This window comes from Astatotilapia calliptera, chromosome 19 (genome assembly GCF_900246225.1).
Source record: "Astatotilapia calliptera chromosome 19, fAstCal1.2, whole genome shotgun sequence".
Taxonomy (NCBI): domain Eukaryota; kingdom Metazoa; phylum Chordata; class Actinopteri; order Cichliformes; family Cichlidae; genus Astatotilapia; species Astatotilapia calliptera.
In genome coordinates, this window is record NC_039320.1 from 726,860 (window position 1) to 744,737 (window position 17,878).

General features: G+C 39.6%; 1 protein-coding gene across 4 annotated transcripts in view; it reads right to left on the minus strand.

Moving 5' to 3' along the window:
- Positions 1 to 17,878, minus strand: part of npas3 (neuronal PAS domain protein 3) — a 380,804-nt gene that overhangs the window by 271,278 nt on the left and 91,648 nt on the right. For 3 of the 4 annotated variants that reach the window (XM_026151150.1, XM_026151151.1, XM_026151152.1), the window contains exon 2: positions 10,674 to 10,772. The exons of the other annotated variant lie outside the window; for it this stretch is intronic. In XM_026151150.1, coding sequence (XP_026006935.1) covers positions 10,674 to 10,772 — 99 coding nt within the window. The remainder of the gene's footprint in view (positions 1 to 10,673; positions 10,773 to 17,878) is intronic. 4 annotated transcript variants of the gene reach the window in all.

The following is a 17,878-nucleotide window of genomic DNA, read 5'->3' on the forward strand; positions in this document are numbered from 1 at the left end:
GACTGTTTCATCAATCCAATATTCAAACTGCTGAAGGTATGAATTAGAAACATCTCTACCTTCTACAATAGATTCCAACATGTTGCCTATTTACCATCTTCATGTTCCACCAGTACAAACTGCCAGAGGGCACACACTGCAGTAAATAACCTAAACATAACAGTGGTCTGTTATAGATTACAGTTTTTTACAGACGCTAGGACACATTTCTCAATACTTAGGTCACTTTTGCAAAACTCCTCACACAGTGAGCACAACAGAAGTCTATGTGGGCCAAACTGAGGATCAGTTATCATTGTTTTGGCACAAAATGCATTCAATGACTACATCTCTCAAATTTCATGAATTATTTTCTCACTCAGACACAACAACTGCCAAAAATCTTTGTACGTACAGGACATTTTGCATGTGCTTACATACTGTTTTCAAAACTGTTAAACTTATGGCCAAAACAATAACACAATGCAAAACTTAAAAAGACAGCAAAATTCAACAGCAATATTTTATTGAAACATATTTTAAATCTAAAAATGCAGTTTAACCAGCCACAGCTGATTCTCATTGTAGATGAACATCTACACAGCTGTTACTCCTTCAATTTTTCAACTCCTTCAATTCTGGCAGCCAGAAGATTCTTTCCTAGGTGTGTTGCCCTAGATGGCATAAGATGTGATGTGGATGAGAACCTGTGGCCAAATGGAGAAGACCGAGTAGATTAGCATTACTATTGTATGTGTATCAGTGGATGGTGTGTATACAAATTCTTGTATTTTGGGATTACTTAGTGCAAAAAAATAAAAATACATAAACAAATATTAACGAATTCTGCATGATGTCTGATTCATTCCAGTAACATACATTGAAATTATAAACAGAGATGTGTCCTTGTTTTACACAAGAAAACACTGTGTAATGCTACATGTTGTTAGTGTTTTTTAGGTCATTGTTTTGTGGGTGACAAAGTGTGTTTGTTGGCTGTCAACCTTTGCTAGTGTTCTGGAAGAATGAGTTTATTTGAGACCTGAATAAAGTGTTTTGGTAGTTGTAGTGCATTTTGAATGTGAAATGAACTGCTTTGCCAAGCTGACGGTCAGTTAGGAGAATTGTGTGAAGAGTTTTGCAAAAGTGACCTAAGTATTGTGAAATGTGCCCTAGCGGCTGTAAAAAACTGTAATACAGTAAGGGGTTTGGTTTATTTCAGTATTTAAAATCATACTTTTGGGATTTCAAAATCACCCGGTACAGCATAACAACAAAGAAAGCCAGTTGGAAACAAGAAACAGTGTACACTTGTCGTTTTATAACTCACCCAGGTGAAACACAGTTGCTGGCTGGATTACATTCATAAGCAATGTGCTTCTGAATGAATACCGTGGCACATTTATGAATAGCAGGAGTCGACAGGAGGTGGTGAACACAGACGAGTATACCCAACAGGCAAGAGATGCATTTTATTAGGGAGATTGTTGCCATCGTACGTTGTTTTGGGTACTGTTGCTGTTATATTTCTTAGGATGACAGTCTCAGCCAAGCAGCTTCATGTGGCTTCATCCTGTCGATGGTTTACCGGACCAGAATTCAGCCAAACTACCTCTCTGTCCTTCCAGTTTCTCCTCTTTTTTATTGTCTCACAACACTGAAAACACATATTCTCTCTCCTCATTTACACAGTCTCTTTATATCTTTTGAATGCCATCTTCCTGGTGTGTGTGTGTGTGTGTGTGTGTGTGTGTGTGTGTGTGTGTGTGTGTGTGTGTGTGTGTGTGTGTGTGTGTGTGTGTGTGTGTTTCTAAGAGAGGAAAGTGAGAATGGCTGCAATGCACATACTCTCCTCGGTACACCTGTCTCTTTTAGTTTACAACCACTCTGCTTATTTCCACACCCAATCATGCACGCAGTTAAAACAAACACATGCAACAGCAGCACACGCACACAACCTCACAAGCTCAAGCAGAGGTGTGCACATTATACAAATACGCATTCCCACATGCACATAATTAAAGTGACTGCACCAAACAAACCTTGTGTGGTAGTGTCTTGCCACACATACACACAACCGCATGAATACAGCTGTAAGCAGAGAAGACAGGTGGAGTGTATATCAAGGGCCACCCAGCTCCTACACCATTTATCTCAATTTCACCTTCTAGACACACGCAAGCACGCGTGCATTTAAGATTAAAAAAGCACATACACACAAGCTCAGCAGACATATAGACATTCATATACAAATTAATAGACAAGAACCAAAGTCAAATAGACACATTTTTTACTCCCCTTTCATTCTCCTACTTCTAACAGTTTAGTAAAATCCTGATGTTGGGTTATGTATAAATAAAAACATCTCATTTTGGAACTGCCTGAAACGCACAGAGTCGTTTAAATTTGTCATTTACTGTCAAGCCGAACTTTTGGTGTTTCTAGAAGCCCTACATGGTGTTAAGCCCATCCTATAATGAGCTATTAACTGCCGTCTCCTTTCAGCTCTCTGCCCGACTCCGACACAAATCCCCCCTTTATTCTCCAGTACTGTAATCCACCACTCGCACCCACACAATAATACACAGAACTCGAGACACAATACACCAGGCCTCAGTTCACTTCCTGGTGTCAAATCCCCTTCTTCTCACTGCTCACTTACAAAGACGGTAGAAGAGGGAAGGGTGGAGAGGATGAACTATCGAAAAAGAATAATGCAGTTTTATGGCAGTACACAAACACACGAGGATAATCAGACTGAGCTTTGACATTCATACTCACATATATAGACAGCATTTGTGAATTTGCTGTTACAGCTTTTTAAGCAGTTTATATAAAAGCAGCAATTTGGGAACCACCAATTAGTGAAGTCCTGTCTTGAAACCTTTATTTAACCACCTTGAACCATTACCATCTCAGAGCTTTAGTGGAGTGTGTGTCAAGTAAGAAGAAACAGAGGACGACTGTATGCTCATATGGTAGTGATTGACAGTCCTTGTCAATACAACCTGAAGCATGGGCTGTTACACTCCTTTTTAACTCTAAGAGGGCTGTAACTTAAAAAAATCACTGTCATGCTATATTAAATAAGGCTTGAAATTAGTGATTTAGACCAGCGGTCCCCAACCCCCGGGCCTTGGACCGGTACTGGTCCGTGAGTCGTTTGGTACCGGGCCGCGAGAGTTGAGGCTCAGGTGTGAAATGTATGGTTTTCAGGGTTTTTAATCGGTTTTCAGCGTTATTTTGTTATCGTTTTTATCGTTAACTCGGTTTTCCTGGGTCTTTTCACGTGTGTTATGAATAAATCTTCTTTTTTTCGGTACCGGTACTAGTTTTATTTTGTTGTATTTATCCGCAACACTTTAAAGGCCGGTCCGTGAAAATATTGTCGGGCATAAACCGGTCCGTGGCGCAAAAAAGGTTGGGGACCGCTGATTTAGACCATAATCCCATCAGGAAAGTGTTTACTGACGTCTTAGTTCACACAGAAGTGAAGCCTGTAATAGTTGTTGTCTCCCTGACTTCTATACAATCAAATTTATTTGAGCAATGAAATGAGTCGGCCAACAAGATGCAAGTTATTAGAAAAGAATGCCAGTTTAAGACACTTCTGCATTGGCTTCAGTTGGCTTTTTAAAATTAACATTATCTGGTTAAAACAGAACCAGGAAAACCAGAAACGGCTACAATGTCATAAAAACAAAAACAAGTAGTTTGCATCGAAAATCAAAGGACTTAAAAAGGTGCAAATCATGACATTAATGAAACTGTTCTGTCTCTTCTGTGTTGACTTTAGGGTCATTTTATAGAACATTTTGTGCCCAGCCAGTTGCCTGAAAATGTTAAGGTCCATAGCTAATTGCTGTGAAATTGCAGCTTCATATATTATATACTTTTCAACACACACACGCACACACACACACACACATACAGTGGGGCAAAAAAGTATTTAGTCAGCCACCGATTGTGCAAGTTCCCCCACTTAAAATGATGACAGAGGTCAGTAATTTGCACCAGAGGTAAATTTCAACTGTGAGAGACAGAATGTGAAAAAAAAATCCATGAATCCACATGGTAGGATTTGTAAAGAATTTGTTCGTAAATCAGGGTGGAAAATAAGTATTTGGTCACCTCAAACAAGGAAAATCTCTGGCTCTCACAGACCTGTAACGTCTTCTGTAAGAAGCTTTTCTGTCCCCCACTTGTTACCTGTATGAATGGCACCTGTTTGAACTCATCATCTGTATAAAAGACACCTGTCCACAGCCTCAAACAGTCAGACTCCAAACTCCGCCATGGCCAAGACCAAAGAGCTTTCGAAGGACACCAGGAAAAGTATTGTAGACCTGCACCAGACTGGGAAGAGTGAATCTACAATAGGCAAGCAGCTTGGTGTGAAAAACCAACTGTGGGAGCAATCATCAGAAAATGGAAGACATACAAGACCACTGATAATCTCCCTCGATCTGGGGCTACACGCAAGATCTCATCCCGTGGGGTCAAAATGATGATGAGAACGGTGAGCAAAGATCCCAGAACCACACGGGGGGACCTGGTGAATGACCTGCAGAGAGCTGGGACCAAAGTAACAAAGGTCACCATCAGTAACACACTACAACGGCAGGGAATCAAATCCCGCAGTGCCAGACGTGTTCCGCTGCTGAAGCCAGTGCATGTCCAGGCCCGTCTGAAGTTTGCCAGAGAGCACATGGATGATACAGCAGAGGATTGGGAGAATGTCATGTGGTCAGATGAAACCAAAGTAGAACTTTTTGGTATAAACTCAACTCGTCGTGTTTGGAGGAAGAAGAATACTGAGTTGCATCCCAAGAACACCATACCTACTGTGAAGCATGGGGGTGGAAACATCATGCTATGGGGCTGTTTTTCTGCCAAGGGGACAGGACGACTGATCCGTGTTAAGGACAGAATGAATGGGGCCATGTATCGTGAGATTTTGAGCCAAAACCTCCTTCCATCAGTGAGAACTTTGAAGATGAAACGAGGCTGGGTCTTCCAACATGACAATGATCCAAAACACACCGCCCGGGCAACAAAGGAGTGGCTCCGTAAGAAGCATTTGAAAGTTCTGGAGTGGCCTAGCCAGTCTCCAGACCTCAACCCCATAGAAAAGCTGTGGCGGGACTTGAAAGTCCGTGTTGCTCGGCGACAGCCCCAAAACATCACTGCTCTCGAGAAGATCTGCATGGAGGAATGGGCCAAAATACCAGCTACTGTGTGTGCAAACCTGGTAAAGACCTATAGTAAACGTTTGACCTCTGTTATTGCCAACAAAGGTTATGTTACAAAGTATTGAGTTGTATTTTTGTTATTGACCAAATACTTATTTTCCACCCTGATTTACGAATAAATTCTTTACAAATCCTACCATGTGGATTCATGGATTTTTTTTTTCACATTCTGTCTCTCACAGTTGAAGTGTACCTCTGGTGCAAATTACTGACCTCTGTCATCATTTTAGGTGGGGGAACTTGCACAATCGGTGGCTGACTAAATACTTTTTTGCCCCACTGTATATTAGGGGTGCAACGATATTCGTATCGATATTGAACCGTTCGATACAGTGCTTTCGGTTCGGTACGCATATGTATCGAACAATACAACATTTGTAATTTATTTTATCAACTTTCCTTCTGACGATGCTGTCTGTGTTGAGCGCTCAGTGGATCTGCGCTCGACAGTGCAGCCTAGGCGGAGTAGTCGAACGCAGATTCACTAAGCGCAGGGCAATCTAGCGAGACAGAAGTTAAGCTCTCGTTGCAACATGGCAAATTGAACCTCCCCCATCCTCATTCAGATCTGGCGTTTGGAACTATTTTGGTTTTCATGTGAGTATGACCCTGAAGGTAAGCACGTCATGGACTAAAGTAAAACAGTATGTCGGATGTGCCACGCAATGCTCAATTACATTGGTAGGAACTAGTGCGTTAGCGCAGTTAGCTCGTTAACGTGTTGGCCGTCCAGCCCCACGCACAGGGCGATCCGCAGTAGCTCGTTAACGGAGATTTGCCGTGTTGTGGCGTTTTAACGAGATTAACGCAGCACTAGTGGGAACACAACGAATATGACTGCACATTTACTCCGACATCATCCTAGTGCAAAGACAAAAACAACAAGCACGCATGCTACAAACTTTACCCGAGTCATTTAGACAGCCGTTAGCACATGATTCTCCTTATGGGGACCTGATATGTTTAATATGCTGCTGAGAATATAGCCCAGAAGAAGCGTGTAGTATAGCTTTTATTTTGGAAAGAGCCATTTCTCTGTAATAAACTCTCTTTTCCAAAGATGAGTGATTTCTCGATCAGATAGATTTATTATTTTATCCCTTTGTTGTTTCAGCAACATTAAATTTAAAAACTGTACTTTTGAGTTAAAATATATATTTATAATTTTAATAAATGACAAATTAAAAAGGCATGAACATTTTTTTGTATCGAAAAAATATCGAACCGTGACACCAAAGTTTCGAACCGAACCGAACCGTGAATTTTGTGTATCGTTGCACCCCTAATATATATATATATTAGGGGTTGCAAGGAGAGTTTAACTTCTGCCTTGCTAGCTTGTCCTGTGCTCTTCCTTCTGACTATGCTGTCTGTGTTGAGCGCTCAGTGGATCTGCGCTCGACAGTGCAGCCTAGGCGGAGTAGTCGAACGCAGATTCACTGAGCGCTCAACACAGACAGCATCGTCAGAAGGAAAGTTGATAAAATAAATTACAAATGTTGTATTGTTCGATACATATGCGTACCGAACCGAAAGCACTGTATCGAACGGTTCAATATCGATACGAATATCGTTACACCCCTAATATATATATATATATATATATATATATATATATATATATATATACACATACTAGGGGTGCAACGATACACAAAATTCACAGTTCAGTTCGGTTCGATCCTTTGGTGTCACGGTTCGATATTTTTTCGATACAAAAAAAATGTTCATGCATTTTTTATTTGTCATTTATTAAAATTATAAATATAGATTTTAACTCAAAAGTACAGTTTTTAAATTTAACCCTAACCCTTGTGCGTGTTTTTTATTTTGACAGCGAATGCGCACCTGCGGACCACTTATGTGCAGCCCTGGTTATTTAGCTCATCATATTGCAGCCACAGAAATTCTTTTGTCCATGAAACCATAAAGCTGCACTTTCTTTTTGCCTTATAGTCTGATTTGTCATAACTTCTCCGTTTTGTGGTAAGCTTTTCTTTGGCTGTCACTTCTTCACCCTGACCTGTCTTATTTGGCTCAGCAGAACTGAAATGCTTTTACACATGCACTCACATAAGCTCAGCGATTCTCTGCGCGATCAACCTCTCACATGTTTAAGCTGCGGGAGATTTCACTTGTCATGTTTGCATAGTAAGCTAACGATTAATAAGACGATGTCAGAGGAATTGGTGCACAAATTATCATCACTCACAGATCAGTGCTGTCGCTCTCTATACACAGTTCACACGATTGCAAAGTGAAAGCAAAAAAACAAGCGCAAATTCAAACGCGACTTCAATATGTCACATATTGACAGTGGCTCACCGATGCCAATGACATAATTACCCAGCTACATTTCTGAAAGAATGCAAAAGCATTGACATATATTTTTCCTACAATAGCCCGACGGGCAGGGAAGAGATAGATTTTGGTAGCCCGACTGAAAAAATCGCTAGCTCCGGGACGTCGGGCTAGCGATATTGCGAGCCCTGTATCTGATTGAGGAATCACATCATCTTTGGAAAAGAGAGTTTATTACAGAGAAATGGCTCTTTCCAAAATAAAAGCTATACTATCCGCTTCTTCTGGGCTATATTCTCAGCAGCATAAGGAGAATCATGTGCTAACAGCTGTCTAAATGACTCGGCTAAAGTTAGTAGCATGCTTGTTGTATTTGTCTTTGCACTAGGATGATGTCGGCGTAAATGTGCAGTCATATTCGTTGTGTTCCCACTAGTGCTTTCAGGTTAATCTCGTTGAAATGACCTTAACGCCACAACACGGCAAATCTCCGTTAACGAGCTACCGCCAATCGCTCCGTGCATGGGGCTAGACGGCCAACACGTTAACGAGCTAACTGCGCTAACACACTAGTTCACACCAATGTAATTGAGCATTGCATGGCACATCCAACATACTGTTTTACTTTAGTCCATGACTCGCTTACCTTCAGGGTCATACGTCACATGAAAACCAAAATAATTCCAAACGCCAGATCTGAATGAGGTTCAATTTGCCTGTTACAAGGAGAGCTTAACTTCTGTCTCGCTAGCTTGCCCTGCGCTCTTCCTTCTGACTATGCTGTCTGTGTTGAGCGCTCAGTGAATCTGCATTCGACTACTCCGCCTAGGCTGCACTGTCGAGCCTAGGCGGAGTAGTCGAATGCAGATTCACTGAGCGCTCAACACAGACAGCATCGTCAGAAGGAAAATTGATAAAATAAATTACAAATGTTGTATTGTTCGATACATATGCGTACCGAACCGAAAGCACTGTATCGAACGGTTCAATATCGATACGAATAGCGTTGCACCCCTAATATATACACATACATACACATATTTAAGTGGTCTGTTGACCCACTCCCAGTATGATTTTTGGCACTTTTGACATTTGAGGTAATGTTTGAGGTAATGTTTGAACACGGAAATCTCAACTATTAAAGATAAAAGGCCTGAAAGTTTCACTGGTATTTCTTAACATCAAAATCAATCACAATCTGTCATTTGGGTACAGACACATCAGAAAATCTCTGGATTTTGGCTTTCAAGTCATCCTGCAAAGTTTCATATTTAAGCACACACTAATGAAAATTACAAAAGCCAAATTGTGACAATATCTCAATGACATATAGTTGAATTTCACAATAATTCAAATAGAGCATGTGGAATACTTTATTATATGAACTTCTTAGACAGAAAAATTAAGAAAAGGCTATATTCTTTCAACTGCCATTGTTAATTAATCATATATAACAAATTGTGGAACAACAACAAAAACTTCAGTAGGTAGTCTATTTGTATCTGAAGAGAAGTTTTATTCTAGTGACCTATTCTACTACTATCCTACTGCCCTGGAGGTCTCTTAACCTGCATTATAAGACTTCCAGTAGGTTTTACAAATGGAAGGTAGAGTAGGTCTCAAAAAGGAAAAATAGTTACATATTTAACAAAGTTCATTATTTTTGCAGTTATAATTTGCACACTATCTGGAAATCCTAGAATTGTTTACTAATATTTTTTTTTGTCACTGAACTTATATTTGCTCAGTCCAGCATAAAAGGTTAAATAGCAGTTTTTTTTTTTCTCAGAGTAGAGCTGCTGATCCTCCACATCGAAAGGAGCCAGTTGAGGTGGTTCGGGCATCTGACAAGGATGCCTCCTGGGCGGCTCCTGGGTGAGGTGTTCTGGGCAGGGAGGGAGGCCTGGGCTGCTCTGCTCAGGCTGCTGCCCCCATGACCCGGCCCCGGATAAGCGGATGTGAATACGTGGATGGTTTGTTTACTTTTTTGTGTTTTTTATGAGTGTGCGTTCAAATATAGATTTTCCTATTTATTGGTCCAACATTACAGATCCTGGTTTATTTTAATGGTAGGAAAGATCAGTGAAAATTTCAGGCATTTTTTATAGTTTTTGAGATATTCATGTTCAAAAATTGCTTCAAATGTCAAAGTGTAAAAAAAATGTTGGAACTAGACCATTTTTCAAAAACATATCTTGAAAACGTGTATTTTTTCAATATATGTAAAAAGTTTCACAGCAAACATCTTTGCCCAGACTTTGAACCATGAAACTTTCAGGCAAATTGGAGATGGTGGAGCAGAAGGCCCACATTCACTTTGGATGTTATGACGCTTTGTTCATTTTTTCTAGTTAGTTCAAAATAATATTTGATGGCATAGTAAATTCCTTGTTGCTGACCTGTGGGAAATAGATGTACAATTCCCAGAAAATGACTAAATGAAATGCAATTTTTGGATGCAGAACATTAACCCTGGGTGATACTTTGATACCTGGCTTTAGCAAATAAGTCATTTTGGGGTATCAGTTCAACTTTTCTCTAGAGGTAGCAGTTCTTTACAACAGTGATGCAACCAATGCCCAACAAGATGGAGCTGTTCAGTTTTTCCAAAACTGACAATATGTATGACTGTCTGCATGGAATTCATCAGGGTTATTCTTATGCAACATAATACGTCAGGTAAAATGAGGCCAGAGGATCCCTGATGCCAGAAATTGAGTTGGGTGCCAGCACAAGTGAATCAAAGCAAAAATGTCTTCCAAAGAACCAGTCACATCAGTGCTGGAAGTCGTTCCATTTTAAGGCCTATCCTGGAATGAAATTGAATGGAACAAGTTGAATTGGTGATCCTTACGTCTTTAACGTCTTAGAAAATCAGCTGCAAATTAAATGGCAATGCATGAAAACGAACGTACATCCCTTCCTTTTAATGCTACTGAGACAAATCTGTATATGAACCAACAACAATAAAACAACAGTAAAAAGGGTTTGGCAATCCATTCATACCACTCTTTGTTGATGACACACACACACACACACACACACACACACACACACACACACACACACACACACACACAGGGAAGTTATACTACTGGTTTTGCTACTGCTACTGCTACAAGGAGCACACACAAACGTTACCATGGTGAGGAGGTATGCTGCTGGCCGGCCAGGTGAAGGGTCTTGGGCCGGGCGGCGGAGCAGCTGCCTGCATTAGCTGGCCGCTCCCAGTAGGGGTCACTGCGAAACACACAAAAAAAACGTGAAGAGGTTCTTTAACGACAGCCACATGAAAAAAGGAGAAGAAGAAGAAGTGGGAGTAAAAACAAGACTTAAATGAAGAATAAGAGGGAGAAAACAGGAAAATCAAATGAACAAAGACAAAAACGTAGGAGCAGAGCATAGGAACCAAAGACAAAATAACCATACAAAGCACAGTGCAAATGTCATGGAAAATCAGAGAATTAGATGCAAAATATATTCTGCAGATAAGCAGTAGGTAAATGATAATTTGGCAGTTCATGTGAAAAAATAATGAAAGATTGGGCATTTCCAGCTCAGTGGACAACAAACTGTGGACCTCTCAGTCTCAAGTCTATATGAAAATAACACTCAAAAAAGAATCCAAATACTTTGTTTAATTACTCATAAACAGGCAGCTGCGATAGCTGCGGGAATATCTTTAACATAGAGGGTCCTGCAGATGTGATGTAATATGGCGATATCTGTGTGAACTGGGGGTAGCACACTCAGCATTATCAGGACCACAAATGCTATCAGCACCCATATGAAAAAGGTTGCTATAAATGATATATGGTGCAAATATTAAATATACTATGTCAACTTATGTGATATTTCCCCCCAAAAAATAAGTTTAGTACTTAAAAGCACAATATTTACCTATGAAAGAATAGACATCTCAGAAAGCAATAAATGTAGGCTACACACTTATACATGTGGTACTGGCTAACAGGAAAACTAAATTTCCATAACAGATGTTTTCCATAACAAGTTAACGATATGTTGGTAACTTTGCTGCAAAAATATTACCGTACTGGCATTGAATCACGGTGTGTGATGACTTACTACTCTGTTATTTAACCGCCACAAACAATCCAGCATCAGCACAGCAGAGTAAATTAATGTACTTTAGTAATACAGTGCGAGTTTATCTGCAAACTTTACTTCCCTTAACACGAGTCACTTTGGGGTTTTTGTAGCTTCTTCTTTCAGGCATTGGAAGAGCGACTCACTGAGTCAACAGATGCAGTCAGTCTGTTTTTACTTTGTTGCATGAACAACTGGAGGCAGACAAACTGTTTAATTCGTTTATTTACCCGTCTTTTTTATTCTTTTTTTTATATCCTTCTGCTGCTACTTCTCCACTTTCCATGCATTTGAGCTTAGCTAGCTTAGCTAGCTCCACAGTGAAGCTGCGTTACTTCCTCGTCTTACACGTGTTTCATCAAGTTTGTTGCTGATCTGAATGCGTGACTGAAGTTTGAAAGTTTGACATGTGATCAAACTGCTTCCTGTGTGTCAGTGATACTTTTTTAGGATCTACTTTAAAAAAGGCACAACACGTATTTCACTATAGAATGTGCAAAGATGGTCCAGTCATCCATTTTCTGCTGCTTATCTGGGACCAGTTTGCAGAGGCAGCAAGCACAGAGCCATAGACTTTCCTGTGTGTCATGACTAACCCTCCTCAATCCGCCTGTCAATCCCTCGCGGCTCTCACTTGTGAACAAGACCCACACATACTTAAACTATTCCACTTGGGCCACCAACTCACCTATTTTCTAAATAAAATCCCCCAAATCTAACTGCCACACAGGGCAATTACTTACAGTCTTTCTTACAGTGTTAACATCATTTACCCTCTACAAGAAGCCACACTAATTAAGGGGAGACAAAACTGTAAAGTTGGATGATAAAGGTTAAAAAAAAAAAAGTATGACAGCGAAAGGTTTTTAAATCACACTCAAGTGCAAACATTTACATTCAAGGGGGCTTTAAATATGCCACAAAACAATGTGGCAACACATATTTAACACTATTTAACACTCTTTTGTTTGCTTAGAATATAATCGCTTATTTCAGATGTATTTCAAGATGTATCTCCCACCATGACTGGTCGCCTAAAACTTCCCGCCCTTGGAAACAGTCAAAAAAAACCCAAACTAACCTGCAGTTTGGTGGCAGATTTTATTTATTTATTTCTTTTCTTTTTGAAAAGCTAAATGTTGCCGATTGGGACTCAACGGGCAGGCAAAGTGACACCGGAGTCAAATACAAAATACAAAGCAGCCCCAAAGTGACTGTCTATAAACAGTGAATTATTTGAATTTTACACACCCACCAAAGACAGGCTGTCAAAACCCATGCCGGAATGGATTTTTCATACTGAGAAAGGGAGCGAGGGAGAGCCAAGGAGAATAAAAGAGAGAAGGAAAAAAAAACAGGAGGCAGAAAGAGGGAGAGAGACTCTGGAAGACACAGGAAGGAGGAGGAGAGAGCGAGAGGGAGACGCAGTGAAGCGATGCTGGCTTGCAGGAGAACATTAGCTGCACTGTGTAGCGCACCATAAAACCATTGACATTGTCGGTCTTGCTTTGTGGACAAGTATTATTGTAAAACACAGTTTTCTGAGGCGAGCCGGCCGCTATTGTTCTTGTCAGAGGGTGAAGCGAGGGCACCGCCGGCATAACTTATTTCAGTTTAAAGCTACCGGAGAAGGCAGCGAGAGTTGGTTTTCAAATTAAACGACTGCGATGTAAGTCCAGAGATTGTATTACTTTTAGATTTGATCTCTCGATGCATGACTAGGAAACAGATCGCTTCTGTTGTGGGGGAAGGGGAAAAAACAATAAAAGATAAGAAGAGCGCTGTCATCTGCAAGAAGAAAAGCAGGTTTGTTCTGTCACTGAGGTCGGTGTACTTTGTTGATTATACAGCAGGCTTTAAGCAGGTTTCAAGAGACACAGAGTCTGACTCGGCACAGAGACTACTATGTTAAGTTCCAGTCCATGTAATGGGCACGAGAAGATTCTAGGAGTTTTGTGCAATGTGTTGTGTCATGACTCACATTATATATTAAAAACAACAGGAGTAAAATATGACATCTGCCTGCTCCAAATCTCTTAGGGTAAATGAAAAGCTGCTTTACTCAGTTGTCCTTGTGATTGCCTTTGCTTGATGGATATTCTTAAAACCTGTAAACATTTATCTCGGTGACACTGAGTCCATCAATTTCTTTGGAGTTTTCACTTGTCAAGGTCATTGACTCTGATCTCATCAATATCCTTATACACGCAGGGAATCAAATGGTTCTTAATAATGTAAATGCATCACTGTAGTTCAATACAAGTGATGCTTGTATTGAACTACAAGTGATGGAGGTCTGGAATGCTGCAGAGCCTTTTAGCGTCTTTTAGCTCCTAATTTTGGTAAATATACTCTTTTTTTGCTTCCAGTCTTTTCATTAAAGTCTCTAATAAACCTTCTTCATGTGCTCAACATCAGACTGCAGTTAAGCAGTTAAGGACGAATGACTAAAGAAAGAGAAAATGTAATTACATACCACAGCTAAATGAAAAGTCACTGTTGACTTGCTGTAGACAAAGTATGTTTTATTTCACTTGCATGTCTTTTTTGCACACTTTTAACTTACAAGGCTTTGAAAATATGTGTTTGTCTATATGGCCAATTTAAAAGGTGATAAGAGAGTAGCCAGCTAGAAGCATGTGTGACTTTTAATGCTAATAACGCTCAAGAATTTGTCCATCAATTCCATGAATAAGAATCAGAAAACATGTATCCTTAGTTTTGTGTTTTTGTTATCACTGTAGCACTTCCTGGTTTGGACCCAATCAGAAGACCAGAATGAAAAGCTTTTTTTTCCACAGATACTTTTATTCGAGATCCTACCTGCACAGTTTCAGTGAACAATATTGCTCAACTCAGAAAATCATAGTAAAAAAGTTCAGTCTGGTACTGTAGCTACAAGTGAATGTAGAATAAGCTTACCCCTCCTGTTATATTATTTCATCAGCTGGTACAATCCAGACAGTGTAGCCAATCATCAACAAATTGACATACATGTGCCAAAAAAATGAACTTTTTCTCTTATTTCTTCAACAAAAGTAACTATTAGTCCTTCTTTCTATTTCTTTCTTTTTTTCTTTCTTTCTTTCTTTTTTACATTTTGAAAGTTTTAGCAAGATTGTTAATTGTTTATAATATCTCTCACACCATACAATTCCCAGGCTGACCAAATGCTGACATTTTGTCCCAGACACTGGAATGTCAGAGATACACATGAGGTGTTGTTTGGCATCAGCGCCACACCAGCTGCGGCAATATTAGACACCGAGTGACATATGGAGTAGCATATGGGCTGTCTCATGTTCGAAACTGTGACAAAGTCGAGATATTGAGAAAGGTTGGTTATTGACGGTATAAATCAGATCACTCAGAAAACCAGATTTTGAATCCCATTACTTTTTTATTGTTTCACTTTCCCTCCACTGTAGTGAGGTTTACGTTGTGATAAGGAAAGGTTTGCATTAAAATAGAATAGTAGATTATCAAAATCTATGAGATTTCTACACGATATCAGCCATGGTTCGGGCTAACAACAACCGGGCTATGGTGCTTCTGTTAAGACAAAGAAAGAATTTACTACGCATGATGAAAATGATGCAAAAAAGGGGGGGGAGGGGGATCCTTTCCATGTTTTTTATGTGAGATTAAGGGACTCGGACTGTCTGCACTGTATGTGAGTTTTGAAGGGAAAAAAGAGTTTTGAGAAAATGCACTGACTTTATTTAACAGGTACAATCAGTGGAAATGAGGTGGAAATGAATTTGTGCATGATACTGCTGAGTGGGTGAAATTTACTGCATAATGTAATACTTCAAAGTCAAGAAAAATTGAACTTGGGAATTTTTATCAGAGTTTCAAGGAAACACTTCACTTTATGAATTATTTTATAAGCTTAAACTTTTTTTTTCTTAAATGTGTTAACAAGGACTTACCTAATGACTATTACAGTTTTTTACAGACGCTAGGACACATTTCTCAATACTTAGGTCACGTTTGCAAAACTCCTCACACAGTGAGCACAACAGAAGTCTATGTGGGCTAAACTGAGGATCAGTTATCATTGTTTTGACACAAAATGCATTCAATGACTACATCTCTCAAATTTCATGAATTATCTTCTCACTCAGACACAACAACTGCCAAAAATCTTTGTACGTACAGGACATTTTGCATGTGCTTACATACTGTTTTCAAAACTGTTAAACTTATGGCCAAAACAATAACACAATGCAAAACTTAAAAAGACAGCAAAATTCAACAGCAATATTTTATTGAAACATATTTTAAATCTAAAAATGCAGTTTAACCAGCCACAGCTGATTCTCATTGTAGATGAACATCTACACAGCTGTTACTCCTTCAATTTTTCAACTCCTTCAATTCTGGCAGCCAGAAGATTCTTTCCTAGGTGTGTTGCCCTAGATGGCATAAGATGTGATGTGGATGAGAACCTGTGGCCAAATAGAGAAGACCGAGTAGATTAGCATTACTATTGTATGTGTATCAGTGGATGGTATGTATACAAATTCTTGTATTTTGGGATTACTTAGTGCAAAAAAATAAAAATACAGAAACAAATATTAACGAATTCTGCATGATGTCTGATTCATTCCAGTAACATATATTGAAATTATAAACAGAGATGTGTCCTTGTTTTACACAAGAAAACACTGTGTAATGCTACATGTTGTTAGTGTTTTTTAGGTCATTGTTTTGTGGGTGACAAAGTGTGTTTGTCGGCTGTCAACCTTTGCTAGTGTTCTGGAAGAATGAGTTTACTTGAGACCTGAATAAAGTGTTTTGGTAGTTGTAGTGCATTTTGAATGTGAAATGAACTGCTTTGCCAAGCTGACGGTCAGTTAGGAGAATTGTGTGAAGAGTTTTGCAAAAGTGACCTAAGTATTGGGAAATGTGTCCTAGCGTCTGTAAAAAACTGTAATGAATGTTTCCCCTGTAATTAGTATACAAAATAGTGTAGGCCTTTTTGGTGGTACACCAAGACCCTTAAAAGAGGTGGTGCCAAATAAGTCAACACACAAACATGTCAAAGTCCTCAGGATCCTAACAGCGCCTCAAAAAAGTCTCAGTCAGGTATTCTTTACATGAATACTCCTGCTTTTGCTCCTCCTTCAATATACAATATACAGGTAACGGATTCAGCTTCATCCCAAGAGTACCTGGGCTCCACCTTAGGGTATATTCACATTAGACTATGTGCCGGATGCACAGCCAATCACTATGTACCACTGAATACAGTGCAGCTGGACTCGGGTATGGTGTGATTATCACCATGTTCACTATATATTGCCTTCATCACTGACAGCTGATTCCATAAAAATTGCTTTTTTTAAGTCATTAACAAATATGTGAGAGAGGACAGTGTGCCACCATTTCTAGTCCAGTATAGGAAGAACACTCATGATCGGCTCGGTACATTTGAGTTGGGTTAGGTGTTACAGGCAACATCTCGGGACATGCATAATCCTCACTTTTCTATTTTTGCTGCTCACCTTCATTTTATATCCTTAAATCTTTCTTTCGTCTTTTCTTTTTTTTCATATCGTTGTATCTTTACTCCTCATTCAAACAATCAAGCCAATCCTTTGTTTCCCATTAGTCTCTATTACAACTCCTCCAATCTTACATATTTTACTGTCCACATCCCTCTTTCAATTCAGGAACAGTTTTTTGCAGTCAAACTTACATCTTTAAAGTCACATTTTAGCCCTTCTTCCTTCCATCTTTTTCTCCGGATATTCCTGTGCTACATTTTTTTCTTCTGACCCTCGTCCTTGTGCCCAACTAACCTGCTTTTACATGCACGCCTTTATGTCCATCTTAACACAGTGGCCTCTTTCTCACATCCTTAAAAATCTTATTCCAGTCTTTCTTTTTCTCTTTACCTAAATTGTTGCGTATCACTCCATCCTTCCCTTCTCTCTCACTTTTCTCTTTTTTTATCCATTCATTCCTGAATGTTGGCTTCAGGTTTCTTGCTGTCATTTTGGAAAGTAGACGGAGTAACCGTGCTGCATCAAACACGAGCACAGAAAATCAACTATATGCGTACGCATTAAATAACCAGTACAACTTTAGGCACACACTAATGGCGCAGCACCTCACAGAGACGTGCACTTGCATTGTGTCACACACCAACATGCACAAGCAGAAATTCAATAACCTGAGTATAAACACATTTGCTGGCTCACGCACACCAGTGCATGCACGCACAAAGACAG